Raw genomic sequence first — 27,594 nt, forward strand, 5'->3', positions numbered from 1 at the left:
ACGTCACTGATTATATATATATATATATATATATATATATATATATATATAAAAATGTGTTTTCTTCCGACACATATTGGAGAATGTTAACAGAAGTGAGGGTGAGGCAGGTCTGAGATAAAACGAGAGAAAGGAGGACGGAGTAGAGAAGGGCCAGGGTAAGGTCACGGCCACACCTGCCGCACTCTTTGTGTGATTTACTGCCCTGAGTCCCGCCAGCAGTCTGTCGAGTTCAAGGATATCTGTAATGAGAAATTCCTGATCCAGAGACCCAAGGCCAAGTTGAGCTTTGCCTCCTCCTTTTGTCACCCCTACATGCCATCAGCACCAGAGTCTGAGGGATCACATTTCATGACAGAGCTTGGCTGTCTGTTTTCTGAGATACTTCTGGTTAAAACAATTTAACTCTCTTACCATCTTCGCTCATTTAACACTTACAACAGAGTTGTGAAAGCAACATTCTGGTAAAAAGTGTGAAATGTTTAGCAGAGAAAGGGGAAAAAATGGTTTAGTTATGCATCTTTGTTTCATTAGGGATCTCCCTTGTCTTTGTAGAAATAATTTAAAGTACAAGACAGCCGCCAACTATTGTAATGTGCTTACATTTGCACTGCTGCTTCTGATTCATTTAATTAGATTTGCCCTTAAAACAAATTTCTGAAATTAATGTGGTGCATTTAGCTCGTGGTGGATAATCTATCTCCCTCCTGCACATTTTTTTACCCCTACAATGTCTTGGGTGACCCCAAGCGATGGGCCCCGACTATAACAGCTCAAAACTGAATTACCTTGAATCACTTCCTTTTGTCAGGTGGAAGTGTGAAAGAGAAAATAGGGTTTGGAAGTGCCAGTGTGATAATGTGTTGAAAGGTTACTGAGGTAGACTTGGTAAGTAGCCCCTGCAGGTCCGACATCATTAATCCATACTGTCTAATTAATGTAGGTTCTGTGATGCCACGGGGACTCCACATTATTCAAGTCTAAATTATCAACTGTTTCTGTGCTTTGGTGCAAATTTTGTTGGAGATTGCCTCTATTTCATTGAATGGACCCACAGGCTTTTTTTCTTTTCTTTCTACTACATTTTAGAAAATTAAGGTCCCTGTGTAAATGGAGTTCAAAGTATTAGCTTTCACCTAAAGTGGAAATAGAGCAAAAATTTTAAACAGAGGATGCTACTCATTTTATTTGGTACAGATCCATACAACGACTTGAAAAGATATTTTATTTTAATCTTGTATACTAGATAGACAAAGTAGTTCTTGTCTGTGAAGTGAAAGAAAAATAACTTCTTTATACTTACATATCTTATAAATAAAAATCTGAAATGTACAATTTAGCCCCCTATATATACACACTAAATAAAATCCATTGCAACGCACCAACCCATAGTTCAGGTGAGAATATTAATCGACAGGATAACTGTTAGTGGTGCACAGCAGTGGACACCACTAACTAAAAAGTTAGTTGCACTAACCCAATATCACTAATCATAAACTTTAGTTCAGCTAATGCTAAAGTGCTACAGCAACATAGTGTTTCCCAGAAGCTAGCGATAGCATTAGATTCAGCCATGTTAATACCCAGCATGTCAAAGACACATGGGCTGCAACATAATATATCAGTCTAAACTGCAGCAAATTTGTTTTTACACAACTAACTTGGTTGCACTTCAGAAAGTGAGTCTATGGAACAAGCCTTTTCTTTGAGGTTTTCATTTTATAGTTGTTGAGTATTGCTAACTCTGTTAGAAGAGCATTAGTATAAACATCTAACTACCTGAATACGTAGTTAGGTCAATAACCATAACTTCAACACAGATTTAAAACTTAATTCAATTGAGGGTTTATGAAACGGCCAAGTAAATTGGAGCTACAGAATTTGTATGGAGAAAACAATTTAGGGGAAGCTAACTGCGCTGTTAGCACATTAGCAGATTAGAAGGGCAGAATGGAAGCTACTGTTGAACAATTTTTCAGCAGTATCATTGAACCTTGTAAGAGTTTAGGAGGAGCTTGATCAACGTTTGGCTTCCAGGTGGTTGCAGCATTTGCGTAGGAATGGTGCAAAATCCAATCCTAAATCTGATTTGGAATCTGGGACAAGGCTTTACAATTAAAGTTCACATGGATTCTCAAGCCAATCTGACTGCGATTGAGTAATTTTCCTACTAGTGGTTAAGATTTTCAGTTGAGAGACATAGAATTTAATATTTGCACCTTGAAGAGAAAGATAATTAATGACTGAATTTTTAAATTGTAGACTGTTTAAAACGGTGTATTTTTTAAAAAAACATAACAGTTAAGCCCTACTTTGGGCGACTACAAAAATACTGAGAACATACACTAACGTCTATGGAAGAACATTTAGTATTTAAAACTCACCTTTTCTTGTGTCCGACTTTGCACATGCTGAAGTATTTATCTGACCCATATTGAGTCAATAAGGCGAGGCTAGCCTTACCGCCTAAGTGTACCACAGAGTCTAGGGTAGTGTGTAAAAATAAGATTATCCCAGCAGTAAGTGGAAACGGATGCCATTGTTCTGCCACATCAATGAACTTAGAAAACCTTACTCAACTTTTCTTCCACAATTCTTGGAAATACAGCAATACTCATTGTTTTGTTGCACATTTGCTAAACTTGAAGAAAAACGGTCCGCTTTGTGACAGATAACCAACACGCTTCTCAGTGTGTGTCATGCAACATGCTGTGAATTGGGACATTTTTATAGTTCACATAAAAACCATTCAACCAGTATCAGTAAAGTCATGCCATGTTCTTGTTTTCTTTGTTTTTCTCATTGTCTAAGTTCTCATAGACAGACCCCCACCTATCATCCGCCAAGGCCCGTCCAACCAGACCCTGGGGATGGACAGTGTTGCACTGCTGAAGTGTCAGGCATCTGGAGACCCCATCCCCTCCGTCAGCTGGCTGAAGGACGGGGTCAGTCTACTGGGAAAGGACTCCCGCATGTCGCTTCAGGAGCTGGGCAGCCTGCAAATCAAAAACATCAAGGTAACAGATTCAGTCCTCTCTGCTTTTTCTGGAACATTAAGGGTGCATTCACACAAGCCAACAAGGGTTAGCCAAACTCTTGTCCATTTGCCTCGAAAGTCCGGTTAATTTGGGGACTGGTCAGTCGAACTTTAATGCGGACCAGAAAAGTGAACTCTTTAAAATTTATGCACAAACAGCTTCACCCATTAGTACGTCCATAAGCAGTGCGCTGCTGTGTTATGTCAACGTTCTTCTTCTACTCATGCAGGTTGTTTTGGGATAGCAAACCATTCACATATTATTTCAGTCGCAGTTAATTACTAGTATGAACAAGCACACACAAAAAAATCTTTTTCTGCAAAAAATCTGAATTGTGTATCAAGTGTGAACCGAAGAGAACCGAAGTGTGAACCAAAGAGATTTAGATCTTTATCTGTGGTTTTCCTTCCTCTTTGCAAGTATGCCAGCTGGCGTTAGCTTGTCACATAAAATCCCAATAAAACACATGAAAGCTTGTGCTTGTAGCAGAAATACAATACTGACATTCAAATAATATTCTTTAGTCTTATATCTTAAAAGTTGTCATGATATATTAATATGTTGTGTATGGTTGAGCTTGCAAATTAGATCAAAAAGGTCTGACCTGATGTCCAGATGAATAGCCCGCATTGATTTTGATAGCATCAGTTAGAGGTGTGGAGACCTCGACCAGGCTCAGCTGTGGATGGATGAATGGACTCCAGCTGTTTGAGTGAATATATATTCACTTACTGAAACATACTCACACGTACGCACGAAGCGCATTTTCACGAGATTGAATTTAAGAGGCTCGCAACTTCCTTCACCCACTCAGAGGCCTCAGTGGAATATCCATTATGCTTGACAAAGCTGCAGACCACTGACATGTTATTTAATAAATGGAGGGAAAGCACGGGGACAGAAAAAAACAAAAAACCAACAAACAAGCAAAGTTCCTGAGAGAGATGGAGAGGCATGCCAGCTGTCATCGGTCCAGGAGTTCCAGCAGCCCACCCTAAATTAATTAGCCCAGCTTTGTTGTGGTCAGAGGGGGGAAATGAGTAGGAGGTGGTGGGAAAGTGATGGAAGGGTGGTGAGTGGAAAATGGAATTCATTAGGAAATTAGCGTCAGCAATTTGAAATGACGGTCGGTTTGTCCAGCAGAGGGCTAGCTTCCACAGCCCCGTGGTGTTCCATTGTCTTCAGTGGAAGTGTTACAGCAGGAGACTTTTCAATCTAAATGTGTGTTTGATCTGTGTGCTGATGCTGCCAGTGGTGTTGTTCTGACTCCTGCTTTCATGCCAGCTCTCAGACTCGGGGATCTACACGTGTGTGGCCACCAGCTCAAGCGGGGAAACGTCGTGGAGCGCTTTCTTGGAAGTCAAAGGTGAATCACATCCTCAGTAGTTGTTGTAACTTCTGGTCGGTTCCAGAGTCTTGTAATGTGCTGAATGTATTAGAATAAAATATTTCACATTTCTGTCATCCTGTAATATAATCTCACAGTGAAAAATCTTTGGGTGTTCTCTAAAACTGAGATTTCTTTTTCTTTTTTGAAGACCTTCCAATCGTTCTCACAGTGCGTAATGAGAACTCATTCTGCCATTTTTGATCACAGTTCCTGTTGTTTTTAACTTTTTAACTCTTTGCCATTTCCTAACTTACAATCCCACCTACCTTACCTGATTGATTTGTTCTCTTGTCTCTTCATATTAATATCTAATACAGAAGCAGGATGACATTGATTCTAAATTAAAAATTGAAAATTAAAATTAAAAAGTAAACTTTGTATTTAAAAAATAGGTCCTTGTTGATTTTATAGAATTATCATGGGGTTTCAAACAATCAGAGGTGGGCGATACGGACTTAGAATTTTATCGCAATATTTTGTGGTATTATTGTGAAAATGATCAAGATTATGATTAGACAAAACTATTTATTTTTAAAAAGTGTGATTTTTATCACTGAACTGCACACAGTAATTGTATTTAATCATATTTTGGAATTTACTGATATTTATTGATGCTCTCGTGGAACAAATATTGGAGAAAATAGCATAACTGTCAGTTTTGTTTTTATTTACTATCAATAACTGAAATTTATTGTGACAACAATCAATCAAAATTCTTATCATGATAAATGATAAACCAAATTTTCCCCCACTGAAAAAATTTAACGGTTTGATATTCTTAAGTTTGACAGTGTGAGATACTGCTGCTATAGTATTATAAATATGTATATTAAGGCTTGTAATCGGGCTGCACAGTGGCGCAGTTGGTAGAGCTGTTGCCTTGCAGCAAGAAGGTTCTGGGTTCAATTCCCGGCCCCGGTCTTTCTGCATGGAGTTTGCATGTTCTCCCTGTGTAACCAGACCCTGGGGATGCGTGGGTTCTCTCCGGGTACTCCGGTTTCCTCCCACAGTCCAAAAAAAACATGACTGTCAGGTTAATTGGTCTGTCTAAATTGCCCCTACGTGTGAGTGTGTGTGTGCATGGTTGTTTGTCCTGTGTGTCTCTGTGTTGCCCTGCGACAGACTGGCGACCTGTCCAGGGTGTACCCCGCCTCTCGCCCGGAGCGTTAGCTGGAGATGGGCACCAGCAACCCTCACAACCCCACTGAGGGACAAGGATGTCAAGAAAATGGATGGATGGATGGAAGGCTTGTAATCCATCTTTACCAGGTTGCCAAAAAGTCTGGAGTGTGGTAAAGTTAAACTTCTCCTCCATTTTGTCTCCTCTGAACAGAATCATCGGCAGTGATTGTCACAAAGAGCTATGATGAGATTGAGCTTCCAGGTCCACCGTCTAAACCCCAGGTCACCGACGTTACCAAGAACAGCGTGTCGTTGTTGTGGCAGCCCGGGGTGACCGGAGCCTCTCCTGTCTCTTCCTTTGTCATTGAAGCTTTCAGGTTCGTTTACTATCCAGTACGGAGGTTGATTCTGGGTCAAAACTTTTTCCTTAAGTTTTGACCTAATGCTTATTTTAGTCTGTTCTAATTTCTCTTTAATAACAACAGCATAAACATAGTTTTCAGTATATTAAAAATTTCTAAAAATTTCCCAAAAATTGCCAGCTCAAAAGTATGAAATGGAGTGACTACTTTCTGTAATATGCCTTCCTGTTAATCTGTTAAAAGCTCTCTCTCTCACTCACTCTCTCTTTGTCTCTCTCTCTCTCTGTTTATCTCTTTCTCTGTCTGAATGAACAAGATAGATATAGGCATGTCTTGACATGTCAGAAATCACACTTTCCATTTAAGTCAAGTCAATCTTATTTGTATGTCACATTTCATCAACATGGCAGTTAACGTGCTTTGTGTCATAAAAACATAATACAGTCATCAATTATGAAACAAGCAACAAACATTACATTTTGTCAAATGTTTTCATCAAACATATCAATACCTATCAGATATGTCAATACTCCAGTTTTTATGGGTCGAAAGCAACTTTAAACAAGTGAAGTTTTAGCCTTGATTTAAAGGAACTCGGTGTTTCAGCTGTTTTGCAGTTTTCTGGAAGTTTGTTCCAGATTTGTGGTGCATAGAAGCTGAATGTTGCTTCTCCATGTTTGGTTCTGGTTTTGGGGATGCAGAGCAGAACCAGAACCAGAAGACCAGAGGGGTCTGGAAGGTTGATACAACAACAGCAGATTTTTAATGTATTGTGGTGCTGAGCCGTCCAGTGATTAATAAACTAATATAAATAGTTTAAAGTCTATTCTCTGAGCTACATGGAGCCAGTGGGAGGACTTTATAACTGGGTGATGTTCTCTATCTTCCTGGTTTTAATCAGAACACCAGCAGCAGCAGCGTTCTGGATCAGCTGCAGCTGGAGGATTGATTTTTAGCCAGTTTAGATAACTTTACACATCTCTGTACTTCTACTGTCTTTGTATTCAAGGTTATACTGACATTTTCTCACTTTAAACTCTCACACATACGCTGGCGTACTGTGTGTTTTCTGTAACCGGCGCGGACTCCAGCCCGCTGATGGTTGAGGCTTCATAGTGGAGCATACCAATTCAGTGATTCTTGAGAATAGGGACAAAACAGGTCCTACGGATAAAGCACAAAATTTGAATAAAATATACACAAAATATAATTTTTTCAAATATCTGACTAAACTAACCTGGGTCATGTGAGCACAACAATGTATATTTTAAACATTGTATAGTAGTAGGTGGCTGGTCTCTTTAAAATCCCTTGTCCAGGAGCAGAACTCAATACATTATAATAGTTTAAAACAATTAAAGAAATACTAAAATTATATATTATGACAATTAAGTATAAGTAGTCATATAAATAATTATAAAAGTATCAATAAATTGAATTAAAAATCATTTTTATATATTTTCCAACTCCATTGAAAGTTGTCCGTAGTTTTTTTCAACACCGTCAGACATAAAAAGAATGTAAAAAAAAAATCAGGCATTATTGGGGGGCATGAGAACTTCTAAGGACCCCATGACCACTTTCTTTCTCTTCCTTTGCTAAGAGGGCTAGTTAGCTCTGGTTAGCATATGTTATTCTTTAGTTTTTTCTTTTGTTTTATTCCTAAGTTGCTTGTCACAACCACGATATGTCAACACCATAACTGTCAATTTACAAAACTTTGATGAAATTTTGTGAAATAAAAACTTAATTTTGGTATATTGTAAAGATTTCATGGACCTGATGAGCTACAATATGGCCTCCTTCAGAATAACATCATATAAATTGACGTAGTTTGGTATTTTGTCAACTCCGTCAGATGTCAACTCCATCAGTTTTTGAGACTTTTTCAGTTAAATTGTTGTCAAATCTCACTTAAATGTGCAATTAATTCATGTTAATGTATTTTACATAAATTGCATTACTTCACATGTATCAAGTTTTTCTTTTTGCTCACTAGTTTGTCACCACCTTCAGTTCTGTGTCAACTCCGTCATGCACTGTCAAATCCAACTGATGGACTTTTTGTTGTTTTTTGTTTTAAATATTTATTTTGTTTCTTGAGAAGCATTTGTCTGTAAAAATGAGTAAAAATATCACTAATAGGGTATTTTAAAAATAATTTTATATTTATTTTTGTCAGATGGTGATGACAAAGTTCTGGGTCAGGTCGATTAAAAATGTAATAAAAAAAAAATGTTGCAACTGGGAGTCTGCACCTTAGCATCTTTATATTTCCAAAACATTATTTGTCATATTTGCATACATAAGGTTGAGAAATAATTTTTAAAAAATTGGGGAAAATTAAAACCTATTTTGTCCCTATTCTCAAGAATCACTGAATTACCTACATTTCTCATGACACACTCTTTAATTTCCTACCATCTGAATAGATACTAGCACGTTTAATAAGCTAGCTGGGCATCTAGCCACATTTCTTCACCACTTGGTGCTACAACACAACTGTTAGTCCTGCACAAAATGACAGTCTGGTTGATTAACATTCTTGCACCGTGTAACTCTTCACCTCATCAGCTTGGTGTTGCCTATGATGTTAACACCGCTTCCAGTTTGCTGTGCGACACTGAGTAAGCATATGCGGTCGTAAAAATGTTCTTTTGTCCAGCAAACATCTGCTTTGAGCCAACACTGAGTCTGCTTGAAGCATGTGGGGAGTTTCAGTCTTTCTTGGGTTTAGTGTCGCATTTACACATCTGGAGTATCATAAGGAAACTGGACTGAAAAACGGTGTGAACGCATCTTTTCTCTTCTCTTACAGTCAGTCTGTGAGCAACAGCTGGCAAACCGTGGCGGACCATGTCAAGACCACCCAGTTCACCGTCAAAGGCCTCCGTCCCAACACCATCTACCTGTTCATGGTCCGAGCCGTCAACGGCCAAGGCTTAAGTGATCCGAGCCCAATGTCTGAACCTGTTAGAACTCAAGGTATTCCACATTAGCATAAAATAATCAGTCTTTATTCATTGAATACTGTAATAGTCACTTTTTAATGTTTTTTTTTTTATGAGTATATATTCTATTTTATTACACGCTGCGGCCTCTGTCTCTTTCTAAAAAGCGATCCTCGTCATCCTCTCTCAGCAACTTTGCGGCAGATAGCCGCGCTGAAGCATTGCAGAAAGTTCCAGGGGTTAAATTCTTCAGTTGAGCTTAGCTCATTAAGGCTACACCCTCCTGTTGTCCTCAGGTCAAAATAACCGAGATTTGTATGTGTTTTCCCTATACACAGAAAATGAGGACAACAGGAGGGTTAAGCAATTATGTAAAATAAGCATGTCTACTTTTGGAAGGCCTAACAGTATTATCTCATTCCACGCTTTGATAATCTTTATAGTGGTGGAAAATGACCATCTCCAAAGCCAGAGAGGATTTGATTACGTCCTGAGCAGACCGCAGTCTTCAGTGTGTAGAAAAAGTTTCCATTTAGAAGAAAAAAAGAAAAACTGGAAAATATAATAAAAGCAGTCTTTACCCACACTCTGTCAAATAAACGCAACAAAACCCCGTAAATCTGATTTTCAGCAAAAACCCTAATATTTTTGAGGTGATATGTGACGACTTGTCTTCTGTGAACTCTTTCTATCCAGGTGGGTGGAGATTAAGCACTGTGTCGCGCTGTCTTTTTTTCTTTTTTCATTTTAAAATACAATTTCCTCCTGTGAGARTTTTGCTCTGTGTGTCGGTAAATAACTCACACAGTGGGTCGCTTTTTTTTTTCTTTTTTTTTTTTTTACCATTCTCATGATCTCATATAGTAAAATTTTTATTTCTTTTAACATAAAACACATGTGGGGAAGGAAACGAGCTGAAAAAGTGTGTCATACTGTCCATTAATCTTCCATCTAATGTGTCCGAGGGTCACAAATTCTGAGTTCATTCGCCGCTGCGGTTGCTCAGTCAGACCAGAGGACGTGCAGAAAAGTCCCTGATAAACATTTCAAACCCAATTTTTTTCTCCATAGTGATAGAAAGCGCCTTCATTTTTCTCCCTTTTCTGCTCTCATTTTTTTTTCTAGATATAAGCCCTCCAGCCCAGGGAGTGGACCATAGGTATGTGCAGAAAGAGCTCGGAGAGGTCATAGTTCGCCTGCATAATCCTGTTGTCCTGAGTCCCACCACTATTCAGGTCACATGGACAGTAAGTGACTGGTGACTAAATCTGATTTCTTTTTTTTTTCTGACCTGCAACATGTTTTAATGTTTAAACATGAGATGCTATATGTAAAAAAAAAATGAGATTACTGTGAAAGGCCTCAAAAAAATCCTCCTGTTATTTGCGTATATGTTTTTTATGACTGAACAATTGTTAAACTCAAATTTTTTAAGTATATTCTTTTGTAGAAAAACATGTTTAAAACATTAAAACTATTTTTTTTCTTCCATTCCTTCTGAGTATGAAGTCATGATAGAGTTACACAGTGTTAATCTTAGTTATTTTATTTTTTTAATTTCCGTGTTTCCATTTACCACATTTATTTTTATAATTACATTTGCTACTGCTGCAGTGGGAGGAGTTAGCTTAGTCTCTGCAAAAGTAAATGAAAGTTAAGACAAGGAAAAGCTTTTGGTACGGAAGGTGAAAGGTTCCCAAGCCATTTGTAAGAGAAAGAGGCCCACAACATCACAGAACCTCCACCGTACTTAACAACGGATATGGATATAAGTTTGTTTCATGTCAAAACCGCAGAAATTGTTACAGAAACTCAATTTTAGATTTAATTGACCAAATTTTAGAAACCATTAAAGACCAATAAGACCATTTTTTAAGAAATGATAGCGAAAGAGCTAGAGTTTATCAAGCAATATACTATAAATAATATGATAAATGCTTGTGTATTTTTTTAGTTATTCTCTTTTGGGGTGTCGCCAAGATGCAATCAGCAGATCTTATAAGATCTAATGATTATATTGGAGACTTGGTAGACCCAAGTGGTGACTTGGTCTTGTTAAAAATTATATTTATATCTAATGAAATTAGAGTCATCAGTTAATAAGTAGAAATTATGAAAAAGTACAAGCAAACTAAAGTATAATGGAAAGAAATGTCTCATCCACATGTATTTTATCCATTTCACATGTGTTCTTGTCTTCACTCTTTTGACGTGTCACTTAGAGAAACGGGTGTGATGTTATATTTATACTTGATCACTTTGTGCAACTCAAAAGTATAAATTTCAGAAATTGCTTCAGTTTTTCTTTAAAGGGACAACCTTTCTCTTCTGTTTACTTAATGTCCATCCATCCATTTTCCTACACCCTTGTCCCTTAGTGGGGCCGGGAGGGGTGCTGGTACCTATGTCCAGCTAACCTTCCGGGTGAGAGGCGGGGTCACCCTGGACAGGTCGCCAGTCTGTCGTAGAGCAACACAGACACACAGGACAAACAACCATGCACACACACACCTAGGGAGAATTTGGAGAGGCCAATTAACCCGACAGTCATGTTTTTGGACTGTGGGAGGAAACCGGAGTACCCGGAGAAAACCCACGCATACACAGGGAGAACATGCAAACTCCATGCAGAAAGACCGGGGCCGGGAATCGAACCCAGAACCTTCTTGCTGCAAGGCAACGGTTCTACCAACTGCCCCACTGTGCAGCCCAGTTTACTTAATGTCCTGAGATGAAATTTTGGTTTTCTAATTTTTTCAGTCATATTGTGGTTCTGGAGTAAAAGTTGGGTTTATTCTGAAGCTTTCCCCACTACGTTAAAATGTGTGCCGACGGTTTCCTTATCTGCCTTTTATTGTTTCTCCATCTTTAGTTCTGCAGACGCCTGTCATAAAGCCGAGATAGTTGACATTAAAGATCCATCTTTGAAGCTTCTCCTGCAGGCGACAGTTTGTTTTGTTGTGGGGATTTTTTTTTTTTTTGTCAGTCCGTTCCCTCCTGACTACAGCTTTTGAAATATTGTAATTGGCAACTTTAAAGTAACCAAACATCAAATGGCTGTAGAAATGGTTTCTTTAACCACAACCAGCATCAAAGGAAATGTCAGAGACACCTGGATGTTCATCAGTCCTCCATCTTTCCTCCCTAAAACAAAGTCTGCCCTGATAAATTAAAATATCGCTAATGGTTGCGAAATCTGGTTTTGCTGCAGAGGTAATGCGTTTATCTTCCTATATGCAAGGTCTGTCTGTGCTATGTGGGTTTGAGGGAATGAAAAAGAAAAAAGAAGCATCTCCTTCCTGGATTCGAGCGGTTTTTCTATTTTAATTGCTTGGTAATGAGGACATAAATGCCGCTCGGATTCTTAGAGGCTGAGGTGTTCATTCRTTTATGTTGAGCACGGCGCCATAAATCACTCAGTTGCAGGTATTTACCTCACATCACTTAGCAGATGGGGTGGCGGTTAGCATTTTTAAACGAACAACATGAGCAGTTTTCCCGCTGACATGTTTATTGACCCCTGCAGTAAGCCTCCCCCCCTCCATTTCCCTCCTCCAGAACTAGCTGCTAATTTAATGCTAAACCCTTTCGCTTTATGATTGTAACGTGAAGCTAACAAACACCAAACCATGGCGGCCTAAATCAATCAGGAGTCCTTTTTTTTCAGTAAGCAGAGATTTCCGCTTTTTGTATTTCCAAATCATCCCATTAATAAGAGTCCAACACCAACAAGGTTGTGGGTGGGAGTTGGGGGGTTGAGATCCATTGTGCTGATTTACTCAGTCTGTGCTGGTGAAAAACAGCTGCTTAATATCCCACTTGAAAGCAGCGCTCACTTCCTCTACTGTTAACAAGCCATTACAGTGAGTTATGTGCTGGCTCCTCCTCTGCATAAATTCAGCTTTTTTTTTTTCTGTTTACCTAAGCGGCCCAAATTTTAAAGGAAAGCCCTGTTTGGGGTTTTTTTCCATCACAGAGATCTCCTCTTAGGTTTTTTTTCTTTTATTTTAAGGGGAAAATGTCTGCTAAAGACACCTCTGCTGTACGTTCCCATGGGAACATGCATTTGTGGCCGCATGACGTTCTTATAGTTGCGAGACGTGCTTTAAGGTGTCACCAGGTTTTATTTATTGTATATACTTCCTTTAAGGTGGAGTTGTTAGCGTGAGGTAGTGTCAGGGTGGGTATAATTGAGCAGAGTGTTGCATGGCTGGTGATAAAAGCCCCATTAAATAAGTAACAGCTCCTAAAGTGCCATGCATGCAGCCTTGTAAAGCATGCTGCAGGAAAACACCACTAAGTCGCCGTCACATGCTTTCTTCCCAACCATAACCTTGGCTTTGTTGCTTCCCCAGGTGGACCGTCAGTCCCAGTTCATCCAGGGTTACCGGGTTCTATACAGGCAGACGTCTGGGCTTCCTTCGCCAGGGGCGTGGCAGACCCAGGACGTGAAGGTGCCCTCGGAGCGCAGCGTCGTCCTGTCGTTGCTGAAGAAGGGCATCGTTTATGAGATCAAGGTCCGGCCGTACTTCAACGAGTTTCAAGGCATAGACAGCGAATCAAAGACGGCGCGGACCACCGAAGAGGGTAAGACTCAAACGAATTGAGTTTATGGAGATTAGCCTCTAGGCTAGTTGAGTGTGTTCTTCTGCTTTTTTTTTTTATCATCATTTCAATGTATATCTTTGTAATATATATCTCTTTTTATATTGTTGACTCATGTTTGGCAGTGCTGCTGCAGTATCCACACACTTACACTGTGATTGGAAACTTCACACACCTCCTGCTACAAAGATGAGCTGTCACCCAGAGCTTAATTTATAGAGACTCTGACAAGGCCGTAGTGCAGCGTGGTAAAAATCACTCACGAGGACACGAGTGCCTTTGTTTGAATGAATTTACTATTTTGACCTTTGCAGGGAGGAAAACTGCATGCATCAATACCACGGCAGCCTTTGGTTTTAATGACTTGAGTTATTTTGTATGGTTGAAGACTTATATAACACATCCTCTCAAAACCAAAAAAAGAAAGATACAAGCGCTTCGATGTGGAGGTGAAGCCTATCTTAACAAAGCATATACAGGCCTGCATGTGTTGGGAGACAGTTCACATCCTGTTGTGTTGACAGGCTCGTTTATTTCCCTTTCGTCAAGGGGGCCGTATCTCCTGTGGCCAGTGTGTGCATGCACTGCTCACACTGACTGGCCACAGGAGTGGAACTGCTACCACACCACATCCCAGCTGTCCCCAACACACATGCACACGCGCGCACACAGACACACACACAGACACACACACACATGCCAGCAGACCTATCTCCGATAGACCTCAGAGGCTACATGTCCCAGCTATTACCTGTGCTGATGGTATCCCCCTCCCCTGTCCTCTGTTCCTAGTCCAGTCTTCCAGAATTCCAGCCGTTTTCCATTTTTGTCGTAACGTTGCTTCTGTTTCTTTTCATAGCTAATACACTGTCAGACACTTTGTTCTGGGCTATTCAGGCTGCCTTGGATGACTAATGGGGGCCAGAAAAAAAATCGAGTTCAAGAGGTGATTAAAACTTAGGGTATCCATTAGCTAACACAATTAGAGAACTCCATCAGAAGGTTAGGGCAACTGAAACTATTCCCTTTAGCCATTGAACCTCATTCTCCATATAAATATTTACATGGTCTTGAAAAATTATTAATAGCATTCTTATACATTTGTACCACAGACCTCTGTGTTTTCACACACCTATCTATAAGGTGACATATGGTTGCTTCAGATGTCACCTAATAGACAGGTGTGTGAAATTGGTTTTCAGTATAAAAATGCCTTTTCTTCGAAGGCCTTAATGGTCTGGAGAACATTAGTTAACAAGAACACATCACAGAAGTGTTTCGGTTATGAAATGTCATCCCAACATCTTAACCAGCTCTATTTAAAGGGCCAGCATTATGTATTTTCCAGTCCCATTTTATAGCTCAATGAGGTTACTATGTTACCTCGTTGAGGTAACATAGTAAAGATGGAGAAACAATAAAAGGCAGATAAGGAAACCGTCGGCACACATTTTAACGTAGTGGGGAAAGCTTCAGAATAAACCCAACTTTTACTCCAGAACCACAATATGACTGAAAAAATTAGAAAACCAAAATTTCATCTCAGGACATTAAGTAAACTGGGCTGCACAGTGGSGCAGTTGGTAGAACCGTTGCCTTGCAGCAAGAAGGTTCTGGGTTCGATTCCCGGCCCCGGTCTTTCTGCATGGAGTTTGCATGTTCTCCCTGTGCATTTGTGGGTTTTCTCTGGGTACTCCGGCTTCCTCCCACAGCCCAAAAACATGACTGTCAGGTTAATTGGTCTGTCTAAATCAGGGGTGTCAAACTCCAGTCCTCGAGGGCCGGTGTCCTGCAACTTTTAGAAGTGCCTCTGCTGCACCACACCTGAATAGAATAATTAAGTAATTAGCAAGGCTCTGGAGAACTGAGGAGGTAATTAAGCCATTTGATTCAGGTGTTTTGTACCTGTGGCACATCTAAAAACTGCAGGACAGCGGCCCTTCAGGACTGGAGTTTGACACCTCTGCTCTAAATTCTCCCTAGGTGTGTAACATAGTAACCTCATTGAGGGATGAGCACAGATTTACGGGGTTACACATGCCATTTTGGATGGAGGTGAGGTGAGGGAGAGGCAGCACCAGGAGTGATTGACCTGTCAGTATTCCGCCACGCCGATCCTTCCCCAACCACCAACCTGACAGCCACTGCGGAAATGAGAAAACATTATTTTTAAAGTGTTATTTCCAGTTGGGCCAACAGTTTTTTCATAACTTGGAAGAAATTTGACTTTGTATTTTGATGCCTTAAAATTGGGCCTCTGTTTCTTTAATAAGCTCTGCTTTTACCATATTATCACAACATCTTATGATGCTGTTTACAACAATTCTCGGGCGCGTTGGACTGAGAAGTAGTTTGTATGATGAGCTCAGCAGACTCACAGTTCACCAGGTGTTTAAAGGCTGCTGCCGCAAGTCTGAAGGAGCAGATGGGAAGAGGCGTGGGGGAGAGGTAGGCTACAGGGAGGAGCTTTGTGCAAATAGGTACAGCTTTTGTGAGAGGAAGTGTTTAGGCCCCATCTGAATGGTTGCCATGGGAGATTCAAGGATTCCTCAAACATGAAAGAAAGAATCAAAGCAACCAGCACTAGTGAGTTAAGAATATAATGGAAAGAAGAATGGGCAACAAACTTAGTTGAGGCATCACTTAAAAGGCTTGAAGATGTAAAAGCAGTTAAAGTGAAATTCCAAAGAAGTGGGCTCTACTTGACTTCTGAAGGCAACTAATTTTATTGAAGTTCGTCAGAGTAAAAGGAAGTAAATGAAAATGCACATCACACTTTTCCAATTTTCATAAAAAATATTTGAAGACCTTAGATTGTGAGGCTACAAAATCCCAGTTAAATTATTTTTTCACATTTTTTATAATGTGAAAAAATGTGAAATGTTAAACAAATGCCTTTGAGGTGGTCTGTGTACCTAGGCTGATAAATTGATTCTGACTCCCATCTCATTACACCTGAAAGTCTACCTGAGGTGGAATATACTTTAGGCAACAACAGTCCTTATTCAGGAAGAAAAGAAAATTATTTGTCGTCACCTAAATGTTTATTTGTCGGCTAATTTTCCATGTCGCTCTCTAGGGAGATCCCACACCGCCCACGCCTTGTCATTAACCATTGGCTACTTTTTAGTAATGATCAGCTCTGTTTGTCTTCCTCCCATCATTCAGCACAGCATGGTGAGCACATGTGAGACAGGGGGGTCACATTCCTGCCTGCCATACATCACTCCACTAATGGCCCTATTAGCACAGCCTCCAAGGCCTCTAATGAAAAATGTGTATTGTTTAGCACAAATATGCATGATAATCAGCTGCTAAATCATTCATAACATTAACTTTGAACGACATTGCCTTTGATGGCTTCCGCGGAGAAGCCAGGCACTTCATCACCTGATCGCGACACTGTGCCGTGCACGGCACCGGGCGCGTTCGCTCAATCAGATGCTCGCTCGGTAGATTGTTTCTAATCTGGCCAAGGTGTTGAGTTCATCATTGGAACCATTCATCTTCCACCATGCCAGGGCCTCCTGGCTCTCCTGGGGCCCGTGTGGCCAATTGCGCTGAGGGATGAGCACAGATTTACGGGGTTACACATGCCATTTTGAATGGAGGTGAGGTGAGGTGAGGGAGAGGCAGCACCAGGAGTGATTGACCTGTCAGTATTCCGCCACGCCGATCCTTCCCCAACCGCCAACCTGACAGCCACTACGGAAATGAGAAAACATTATTTTTAAAGTGTTATTTCCAGTTGGGCCAACAGTTTTTTTTTTTTTTTCGTCTCATGCTTTGCGGGGTCAGAAGATTGTTGCGGTCAGAATAACAATAGAGGTTTATGAAAGCCCGGGCTGTTCTTGTTTCCATCCTCTCCACCTGTCTGCCTGCAGACGGAGCCGATGCATTCCCGGGTACCTCCCTCCGTCCCTACCTACTGGCTTTAGTTTCATCCGCCTGATCGATGAGAGTCTGTCGATGTGTTTACTTAGACATTGTTTCCCACCTATTAAATGCCTTTTTTTTTTGCTTTTCATATTTCTTTGGTGTCTGCTCTTCATCCCAATAAGCCTATTGACAGAGTCTTAGCATAACTGAGAAGTCTCGCCTGACTCTGCCAGGCCATCATCGCACAAATCAATACCAGTATCCTCTGTGCAAATCCACCAGAGCAGAGCAGAGGCTGATATATGAAATCACAGTCAAATGTTAAAGACAGCCGACAGCCATGTCAGATCTGACCTGATCTTATCCTTACAAACCCGCAGTCAACTGTGCCTTCCCTACAAAATGCTATTCTTTTCCAAAGACATGAATACTGGTGTTGTCATTGTTTTTTTCCCCCTTTTCTCTTATGGTTCAATTTCACGCACTCTTATGGAAGAATAGAGTATCTATCAAAGGTACTAAAACCTCAGAATTTAATGTCTTACCAAATTGACCCAACTGGCTGGGGAGAAGAAAGTCTGGATAGTCTGCTGTGCCACAAACCAGTCCCAGATGAAACGGGAGGTGACTTTGGAAGTCACTTAATTAGAAAATATTTATATAGGTTTGTTAGAGAACATTAGTGAACAAACCAAACAAGGAAGACCAAAGAACACAAAAGACAGGTCAAGGATGAAGAAGTGTAAAGTTTTATTACATCATAAGTCCTAAGGTTGTAATGTGTAACTTTTAGATAATATGAGATAGACCAGAGGTGGGCAATCCTGGTCCTCGAGGGCCAGTGTCCTGAAACTCTTAGATCTCTCCCTGGTAGAACACACCTGGATCCAATAACTGAATCACCTCCTCAGTGCAGTCAGGTTCTCCAGAGTCCTGCTAACGACCTCATTCTTTGACTCAGGTGTGTTGAAGTTGAGATGCATCTAAAACAGTGGTCCCCAAACTATGGCCCGCGGGCCGGATCCGGCCCACCTCCACATTTGGTCTGGCCCCCTGAACAATACCAGAGAGCATTTAGATTTTTTTTCATATACCGTATTTTCCGGACTACAAGCCGTTTATATGTGGATAATATGTGGTAAAACAAGCAGCTCCTCTGCCTGTGGTCTAATTGCTATCTGCAAAAATTCACAGTTCAGTTAGAAACAGCTAATCAGAGCCAGGAGGAGGGGCTTAGCCCTTGCTCTCTGCTACAGCAGCTCTTTCCTGACGTTAATGTTCAGGATAGTTAGCATGATGGCTGATGAACGGTTTTCCTGCAATGTTAAGATGTTCCTAAGCCATCAGCACATTTAGCAAGGAATATTTACAGCAGTAAGGCCCTCCTCCTGGCTCTGTTTGGTTATTTCAGACCAGAAACTGATTATTTATGCCGGACCACAGAGAGAAGGCAGAGGAACTTGATTTTTTTCACAGATTATCTGTCACATACAGTCACAACTTAGTGACAGTTTTTYGAAATATGGGGGGAAAAAAACCCTGATTGTTTATAAAAGTTACATACTACAGCCTTAAGCTTCCCATTGAGTAAAACAGATTGGTGTTAACAACATTGTGTGAGCCTCTTATGTAAAGTTCCAGTAAGTAGATTAAAGCTTATGTGTGTGATGTCTGTAAACATTAGCGAGTCTCCGTATATTTTCCATTTCCCATCGCTGACTATTGAGAAACCGTTTTAGAGCCTCGCCATGCTGCGTCTGACCGTTGCTCCTCCTTCTCTTTCAGCTCCCAGCGCCCCCCCTCAGCAGGTAACCGTCCTGACAGTGGGAAACCAGAACAGCACCTCCATCAGCATCTCCTGGGACCCCCCTCCGCACGACCACCAGAACGGCATCATCCAGGAGTACAAGGTCCGTTTCAGGAAGCGACCGCCATCCATTCCTACCGCACCTCTACATGACTACATTAAAATCAACTTCTTCTTTTTTTCCTTCTCAGATCTGGTGTCTAGGGAATGAGACACGTTTCCACGTGAACAAGACGGTGGATGCAGCCATCCGCTCCGTGGTGGTGGGCGGGCTGCAGGTGGGCGTGGTGTATCACGTGGAGGTCGCCGCCAGCACCAGTGCAGGAGTGGGAGTAAAGAGTGAACCTCAGTCTATAATCATCGGTGAGATAAATTGATAGAAATCTGTCGCAGCCTTTCGGCGTCCACTTTTTAAGAGAGAGTGATGCTGGAGGGAGCGGGGAGAAAGCAACCAAACAGATGATATTGTTGAAATGGTGTTTGGAAATGCACTCTGACTGTGATTTATGTGGAGCTCTGGCAGATTTTCTCTGATTTGACCCATAACTGATGACTTGGCCTGCAGCGTTTTCTTATTTCCCCAGTGTCACTCACATAATCCATCTCTGAGAGCAGAACACTGAGCTTGCACTCATAATATAGTTTTTTTTTTTTTTTTTCATTTGCTTGTCTTCAGAGGTGCCTGCGCTCAGACGGCTTTGGCAGAACAATGCAGATCAGCATCTTTTCGGCATGTCGCAGTGTTTGTGAATAATCCATGTGTTTGTTACCGTGAGAAGTTAGCGGTGTTACAGTGAGGTGCTTTGTGATTCTGGTTGTACCTCGCTGCTAGAAATATTTGTCAAGCCGGCTAGCGGGAGCTGACATGGGATTGGGGATCAATAGAGTCCGTGGCGCTCTGTTCTCATTTCATGCGGTGTGTTGCAGAGGTGGTGGAGTGAATTAGAGGCTGAACAAAGCAAACAGCCTGATCACCTGGGGCTTTGCTGTGAGCTGCTAGACTTTGTCTTTTCCAGTCTGATCATTCTGTTTCACCTCACAACCTTTTTTGCTCTTTATTCAGCTTTGACGGTCAGTATCCTCCTCTAAAACTCGACAAAACCTGATAAAACCTTAGACGAAGCACAGCAAGACCAGAATGTCTTGGAAAACTTGCACAATTTTTGATTCAACTCAGATGACTTTATTTGTCGCAGTGGGGCAATTTCAGAGCACATGAATAGCACAAATATACTCAAAAAGCCTCTTTAAATGTCCTGAATAAACTCTGAACCTTTAGAGGTGCAGAAGAAATGTATTCCCAGAGCATGATGCAGCCAGTACCGTTGTTTAAAGGTGAAGACGATGTGCTTATGTCTGCTAACAAGAGATAAAACCTTAGATTGGTTAACAGACAAGATAGGAGTTCATCGATATGAAAATTGTTGGCCAATATCAATATCTCATATTAATATTGCTCTTTTGGCCAAAAACCAATATTTATCAATATTACATGTACTTCACCATCCTTTTTGACAACTTGAAATAAAACGGCCACACCTCTGACTCCCCACAATCCTCTGCTCCATCACTATCACTGTCACATGACCACACAAAAACCACATGAACCTCCTTCACTGCCCCTCCAGAAACAAATCTCAAAATATTCTCTTATGTCTGGGTCTGTATCTGGAATAGCAGAAGCATATGTCCATGTCACTGGATTGAAGACATGAACTATAATACAGTATGAAACATGTTGCAAAAGTAGTTGTTGCTTTTGAGCTTGAGTCGTCAATACGGTGAATTTGTTTAGATTAATGGGAAATGTTTTTTTTTCTGTATTTCTGTAGTTCTGTTTGTTCACATCGGCACATTTAAAATTGGGGTATGTACCCTTTCTTAAAAAAATGTTTTTCACGTATTTGTTAAAACTGTCACCACATTGAGAACAGTATGGTATGAAACAGCTAATCTATAAAAAATCAAGCTCAATTGCCTAGTTCAGGGAGGAGGAGCATGAGTTGTTCCACAGATAACCTGTCTCATATTGTACTGTAACGACATGGAGACAGTTTTAACAAATATGTAAGAAAATAACATTTTTACAAAAGTTACATACTCCAGCTCTGCTAAAAATGATCAAGACCTGCTTATTTTTAGCTCTGGTTCCAAACAATCCTTTGTGTATTTCTTACTGTGAACAAACGTAATATTTCAAAGTCACGGAGTGCTTCATCGACGACTGAAGTTTCCCACGAGAGATTTAAAGCATACGTAGATTTTTTTCCCCCTGTTTCCCTTCACATCTTGGTGCTGATACATGTGTATTAATCTTGTCTGCTTTGTTTGTGTGCCCTCAGGGAAAGAGTTCCGGGACGTGATCATACACGGAAACCGGAACAACAGCATCACGGAGCAGATAACGGACGTGGTGAAGCAGCCAGCCTTCATCGCTGGCATTGGAGGCGCCTGCTGGGTCATCCTCATGGGCTTCAGCATCTGGCTCTACTGGAGGAGAAAGAAGAGAAAGGGTCTCAGCAACTATGCAGGTTAGCAGCGGCTGGCTCCTCAGGTGCCTGAGCAAAAATGATGAAAAAAAGTCCTCCACTCCTCTCTCGCTCTGCTCATTTTTTTATTGTTTTTTTCTTCCTCTCCCTTCAAAGCGAGAATGCTTTATCATTAGATCATTATCCGTCAATACCATAGCTGCTGCTAGCGATATCATCAAGATGGATGCTCTGTTCCGGCTCTGCGGGGAGACAGATGTTAGCTCGGATCGTTTCCGGCAGGCTGCTGGTTTTTTTTTTTTTTTTTTGACAATTCCACCCACAGAGTTATTAGCCCAGGGTGGGGGAGTCGAGGTGCCAGAATGGAGTGGTTGGAGCCGCAGCTATAGTCCGGCTCTACGCCCACACACTGACCCTTACATGTTCATGGTCGATATCCCCAAGCCAGTCCGCTTCCTCTGCCAAGTGCAGTGGCTTTCATTACAGAGGTGGAAATGGAAATAAACTCTCTTTGTTTTTTTTTTCTTTCTCTATTAATAATCAGACATTCAAGAAAAGCACATTTACGGGAATACATGTGCTCATTTTTCCGGGGAAAAGCGTGAACTGCGGCAGTGATGTTTGCTGCTTCATCTTCATGTGTTACATTTTGTGTTTTGTTTTCTGTTTAATTTGTGGCACCTGCTCAGCGGCCCATGGGCCGGCTGCTTCTCTGGCTGCAGCAGTGCATCTCAGCTCCACTCCCCCTACACGCACACACGCACACAAACACATCCCCTCCTCTCAAAGCACTGCTTTGCTCTGCAGGCTTTTTTAACACACAACTTTTTCTGTCTTCTTGTTTTGCAGTTCAGTCCTTCACCTTCACCCCTGCAGGTACTGTTCATTTGTCCCATCACCTCCCCTCACCCWAACCCCCTCCCGAGCGCAGAGTCATCCTCCTACCCAATTTAACTGTTGTAGCCATGATCAAGACTACAACAGTCTTGATCATGGCTAATAAAAAAAAAAAGAAACCTCACATGGGTGGAAACACTTTAACCTGCCAAACAACATTTACAAGTCAGTTTTTGCTACTAGCCATGATTTTTAACCCTGCATACCAAAATTATTTCCCTGCCAAGCCTAAAGCCCTTTTTTTCCCTTTCTTTTCTTTTTGTTCGTCTGTTGTAGCAATCTGGTTCTGGTTTCAGAGCTCGGTTTCAATCTATCCATTTTCCTCCTCCTGCTAGTTTTATTTCCAGTGATCAAATCATGCTGTGCTTTACCTGTCTACATTCCTCTAGTTTCATTTAGACAACTGGTTTTTCCTTTTGTTCAGGACGACTTTTGTTAATTTTTCTTTTTGCTGTAACATCTTTTACACACAGCTTTGGGCTGAACCTTCTCAGATTCCTTGGCTAAAATCTAATGTTAAAGGAGCTTTGTTGTGTATTTTACAGACACATCATGCCATTTTGTAGCACAAGCAAGTAACTGTGTTAAGTTTATTTATTTTTCTATCTCTTTTTTTGACTTTTCCATAAAGAAATCAGAAATGGATAAAAAAAAAACACAATACTGGGGACGAAACTAATACATTTAAGCACAAGCTTATGATACCTTCACTTTGATATAGATTAACATAATCAAAATCAAAGCTATCTTAGCTTCAGTACAACATAGCTTTGATGTTGAACTGACATCTTGAACAACTTTGATGTTTAAAAACACAAAACCATGGCCAATAGAAGTAATAAAAGATAGAAAAGAAAAATAAGAATAAAAATGTTCTTAATACTAATAAAAGCTTGATTTAAATTTATGGAAATGTTATACATATAACACATAATTTAAAAAAACTTTAACTTTGTAATTTGTTGCCTTGCAGATCACCCCTGTCCCCCACTTTCCCCACTCAGCTCCTCCAGACTAGTGGCAGCAGTAATTAGCAAACACCTGGTGTCTGCTGATTTCAATATATGAACTATTTCTCAGTCCAAAGCTCCTAAGAAAAGTTAACAGCATAATGAGAAGCATATTACGTTGTGATAACGTGCTGAAAAGGCAAAGTGTCAGAAAGAGCAGGAGCTTCTTAAAGAGACAGAGGCCCAATTTCAAGTCGTCAAATTAAGAAGTCAAATTACATTTAAGTTATTTTTGATATATGCAGCATTTTTATAGTAACTGAAGCTAACAGTTACTATGATTGTGCTATAAAATGTCACTATGTGCCTGGAACATACATATTACTGCCCCTTCTAAGTCATTTCTGAACTTTTTAGAGACAATAGATACAAGTGATGAATGCCACACTGTAGATTTCATTTTGTAAAATTGTTTGAGAACCATTGATCCTTTTGCTTCCACTTTGCAAGGGTTAGGGTTACACTGTGCTGTGCCGATCATTACATAAAATCCTGTTGACATTTTTGGCTGCAAATGACAAAAATAGGGATTACTTTGGGACGCCTCGCTTTCTCACCTTAACCTTAAATAGAAACAATTTTGTCAAAGCATGCATGAATATGAATGTGACCTCTACTTAATCTAAAGTAGCGGTTCTCAACGTGGGCGGTACCGCCCCCCAGGGGGCATTCAGAGGATGGCAGGGGGTGCTGGCGGACATTTTTACAAAAGGGGGGCGCTGGGATGCCTTTGGGGGGCGTTTGGTCGAAGGGAAACTTTACACCTTAAATGCACAACAATACCAGTTTAGACTTTGAGCAACTTGGTAAAACTGTATTGTGTAACATTAAACCATGGTTGGCTGAAACTGTATCGATGGCAGCTCTTCTTCTATTCAATGTTTGTTAGCTTCTGTTAGCTTCTTGGCGCAGCTCAGTTCTCCTGCTACTGGTAGCTAAAATCACGATACCCTCACTGTGTATCCCTCTGAAAAATGAACCCATTTAATTTTTAAAAGGTTTATGTCAGTCTGCCTTTTCCACATCGATACGCTTCCCGACCGCCCTGCACCTTAGGGGCTTAAAAAAAAAAAAACGACACGCACATTGCGCAAAACTCTGAAACAGGAGAAGCGGGACATAAAACGGAGTGACGAACTAGATGTGAATTATGGCATAAAAACAGAGAATCCGACGCTGAACGGTGAAAAATCAACACATGATGTCAAGCATGACAATTACGCGGCGCAGCAGGTGATGAGTGAAAATTACTGATGGTGAGCGTCAATAAACGATAAAATAAATCTAGCAACAGGAAAGAAACTAAAGTGGACATAGCAATAAACCAATAGAGGATAATAATAATCAAATGAAACTAAATGGAAATGAATGAAGAACAAAATGCAAGAATAAAGTCAGAAACTAAAGTAAATACAGAGGAATAAAATGGTATGGCAAGATCTTTCGAGCAATAATTAATACTGTATGGCAAGAATAAACAGACACTATTTCCACATAAAATGTAAAATAATATTGTTGAGATGTCATGGGTTTAACACCATATCTAGTACTGAGAATAAATGTATCTTAAAGAACTGATCACTTATTTATTTTGTTAATTAGATTTGATATATTTATTTCTTCAATATTATCTTTCATGTCAGTGTTAATGTCATCAGGCTGATGACTCCATGACACTTTCGATTTGACTCATTAGGATTTGATTAGGAACCAGATTTGTTCTTTGTAATTTCTGTCCAGTAAAACTATTAATCTATAAATCAATAGATAGGTCTATATAAAGATATAATCCATGTTTCTGTCTCATATTTCTATGGCATTAAAAGGACCTGGAACTTTTGTATGTGGGTGAAGTTTTATGGATAATACTCTGATGTCCCATTCTCCTGAAGGCAGCACAGAGCTGCACTACCAGAAACTGACAAACACTGAAGAGAAGAAGAGTTATGATTAATGTAGTTACAGTTCTATCCATGTTTTAATGTTGCAGAGCTCAGTCGTTTTGCAAATAGTTCAAAGTTTAAACTGGCATTGCTGTACATCTTTTATCTGGTCATTTTGTGCAAGATTTAACAACTAGAAAAYGGCACAAAATAAGATTTTTTTTCCCACTCAGGTTGGCTGCTGTTAGGCCTACCAATTTTAATTTGAATGTTCATTGCATTTTTTGTAGACGCCCGTGAAAATAATTTCTATTCCCATTACTTTTTTGTTCTCTGCAAATTATTTTTGATGATAAATACAGAAACAAGCATAAAAATCAAAACATMTACAATAGTGATAGTAATATTAATGATAAAATAATGGTCAGTGSAARGTAGCCTGCAAATTCTTTGGTGGGGGGCGGTGAGGGACCTGGATAAAGGCTAGGGGGGCGCTGGCCCAAAAAAGGTTGAGAAACACTGCTCTAAAGCATTACGTCGACACATTATGAAAGATGAGTAATCTTTGCAAAAACTGTGCGGTTTTCAGTCAGTCTTCTTAGACCCCAAAGAGGAAGCATGTTTTTTTTTCTTTTTTTAAAAAAAAGCCTTTTACTGGCAAGCACAATTTAACGTTCAGTTCAGCAGAGATCAAAAGCTGAGACTGCATCAGAATGTGATCGAGGGGCTTTACAGTGCTGCTCTCTTTCTATTGACAATTAGCTGATGTATCGAGTGTCCTGTCTCAGTGCAGTAAAGCTGTCAGTACACCAGAGATAAATCACAATACTGGCATGGCACACAGCCAGCAGGAATTAGATTTGATGGAAATTTTATATGCTGATTACACTTCGTCAGCCCCCTCCCCAATGCTGATGCTTATTAAAGGGGATTAATCTGCATTCATATTGGAGAAAGTGCTTGTCCAGCCCAGCCCGGACTAGCCGTGTCAGTCTGTCTAACATTAAAATGCTCCTCGGCAGTCCAGAAATGTGCCAGCCCTAAGATAGAGACTTCAGAAGCTTCCTCAGCCAGCTCCTGTCAGTCCTCACCCAGACAACAGAGTTTTCTTGAATGCAACTTCTGCCGGTGGAGGAACAAAGAGCTCCAGGCTTTGGCTCTAGTTGAATCAAGATGTCTGCCTGTCTCAAAAGTAGAATTTTTATCCACACAGAGCTGCTGGATGTATACAATGAAGTCCTAAATGCAGTACCTTGTTGAAAGTGTTCACACCATTTGGTTACATCCTAACCACAAGCTTCGGAGGATGAAGCAAAACCTTTGATACCATTAATGTTCAGAGCGTCCAAACCAAAGCTGCAGAATGTAGCCTTTATTAAATTTTTTTTTACATATTTGTTAAAACAGTCACTATGTTAGGACAGTAAAATATGAGACAAATAGTCTGAAAATGTCAAACTCCTCTGCCGCTACTTTGTGGTCCTACTGCCATCTGCAGAAATACTGTTTATTCCAAACAGTATTAAATAAATATCTTTCCTAAAGATTATACACACAAATATCCCATTATGAAGAAAAACGTTTTTGAGTGTTTAGACACCCTTGAAACGATATTTATGTAAGTGTTCACAGCCTTTGCTTAACACTTTGTTGATCCACCTTTGATATTAATTACAGGCCTCAGGTGTTTTTAAATATGATGTCATCATCTTCGATTTTCAACTTGACATTTGCAAGTAAACCAACAAAATATGGGAAGCTATTGACAGGAAAGTTGTTTGAAAAAATTGGTTGTTTCTTAACAGCTCAGTCAGAAACAACCAATCAGAGCGAGGAGGAGGGTCTTAGCGCTGTCAATTGATCTAATGTACATGCTGTAGCTGTGCTAATTGAAATGAGAAACAACATACCATTACACAAAAACTGTTTGTCTACCACCATCTGTGGCCATGCTAACATAACAATAGCACTGCTTACTTCTTCCAGCCCCCATGGTCTCAACTACGCTACAGCTGGCCTGGCCAACTGAATGCTAAGGCTAGTTAGCATCATTGCGGATAAACAGGTTTTTTTTTGTAACTGTAAGTTGTTTCTCCATCATTACCACATTTAGCTCTCCGTCTAACCCAGCGTTTCTCAATGGGGGCAGCATTCAATTTCA

At 40.4% G+C, this 27,594-nt stretch overlaps 1 protein-coding gene across 9 annotated transcripts in view; it reads left to right on the forward strand.

Moving 5' to 3' along the window:
* robo2 (roundabout, axon guidance receptor, homolog 2 (Drosophila)) overlaps nucleotides 1-27,594 on the forward strand; it is a 518,827-nt gene that overhangs the window by 434,388 nt on the left and 56,845 nt on the right. For 5 of the 9 annotated variants that reach the window (XM_008424869.2, XM_008424864.2, XM_008424866.2 and 2 more), the window contains 10 exons: nucleotides 2,812-3,017; nucleotides 4,323-4,404; nucleotides 5,762-5,927; nucleotides 8,731-8,897; nucleotides 9,989-10,110; nucleotides 13,219-13,450; nucleotides 19,133-19,257; nucleotides 19,346-19,517; nucleotides 21,497-21,685; nucleotides 22,493-22,519. In XM_008424869.2, the coding sequence (XP_008423091.1) occupies nucleotides 2,812-3,017; nucleotides 4,323-4,404; nucleotides 5,762-5,927; nucleotides 8,731-8,897; nucleotides 9,989-10,110; nucleotides 13,219-13,450; nucleotides 19,133-19,257; nucleotides 19,346-19,517; nucleotides 21,497-21,685; nucleotides 22,493-22,519 (1,488 nt within the window). The remainder of the gene's footprint in view (nucleotides 1-2,811; nucleotides 3,018-4,322; nucleotides 4,405-5,761; nucleotides 5,928-8,730; nucleotides 8,898-9,988; nucleotides 10,111-13,218; nucleotides 13,451-19,132; nucleotides 19,258-19,345; nucleotides 19,518-21,496; nucleotides 21,686-22,492; nucleotides 22,520-27,594) is intronic. The other 4 variants (XM_008424870.2, XM_008424867.2, XM_008424873.2 and 1 more) reach the window with 1 other exon arrangement.

The sequence above is a fragment of the Poecilia reticulata genome, linkage group LG13, assembly GCF_000633615.1.
Source record: "Poecilia reticulata strain Guanapo linkage group LG13, Guppy_female_1.0+MT, whole genome shotgun sequence".
NCBI classification, from domain to species: domain Eukaryota; kingdom Metazoa; phylum Chordata; class Actinopteri; order Cyprinodontiformes; family Poeciliidae; genus Poecilia; species Poecilia reticulata.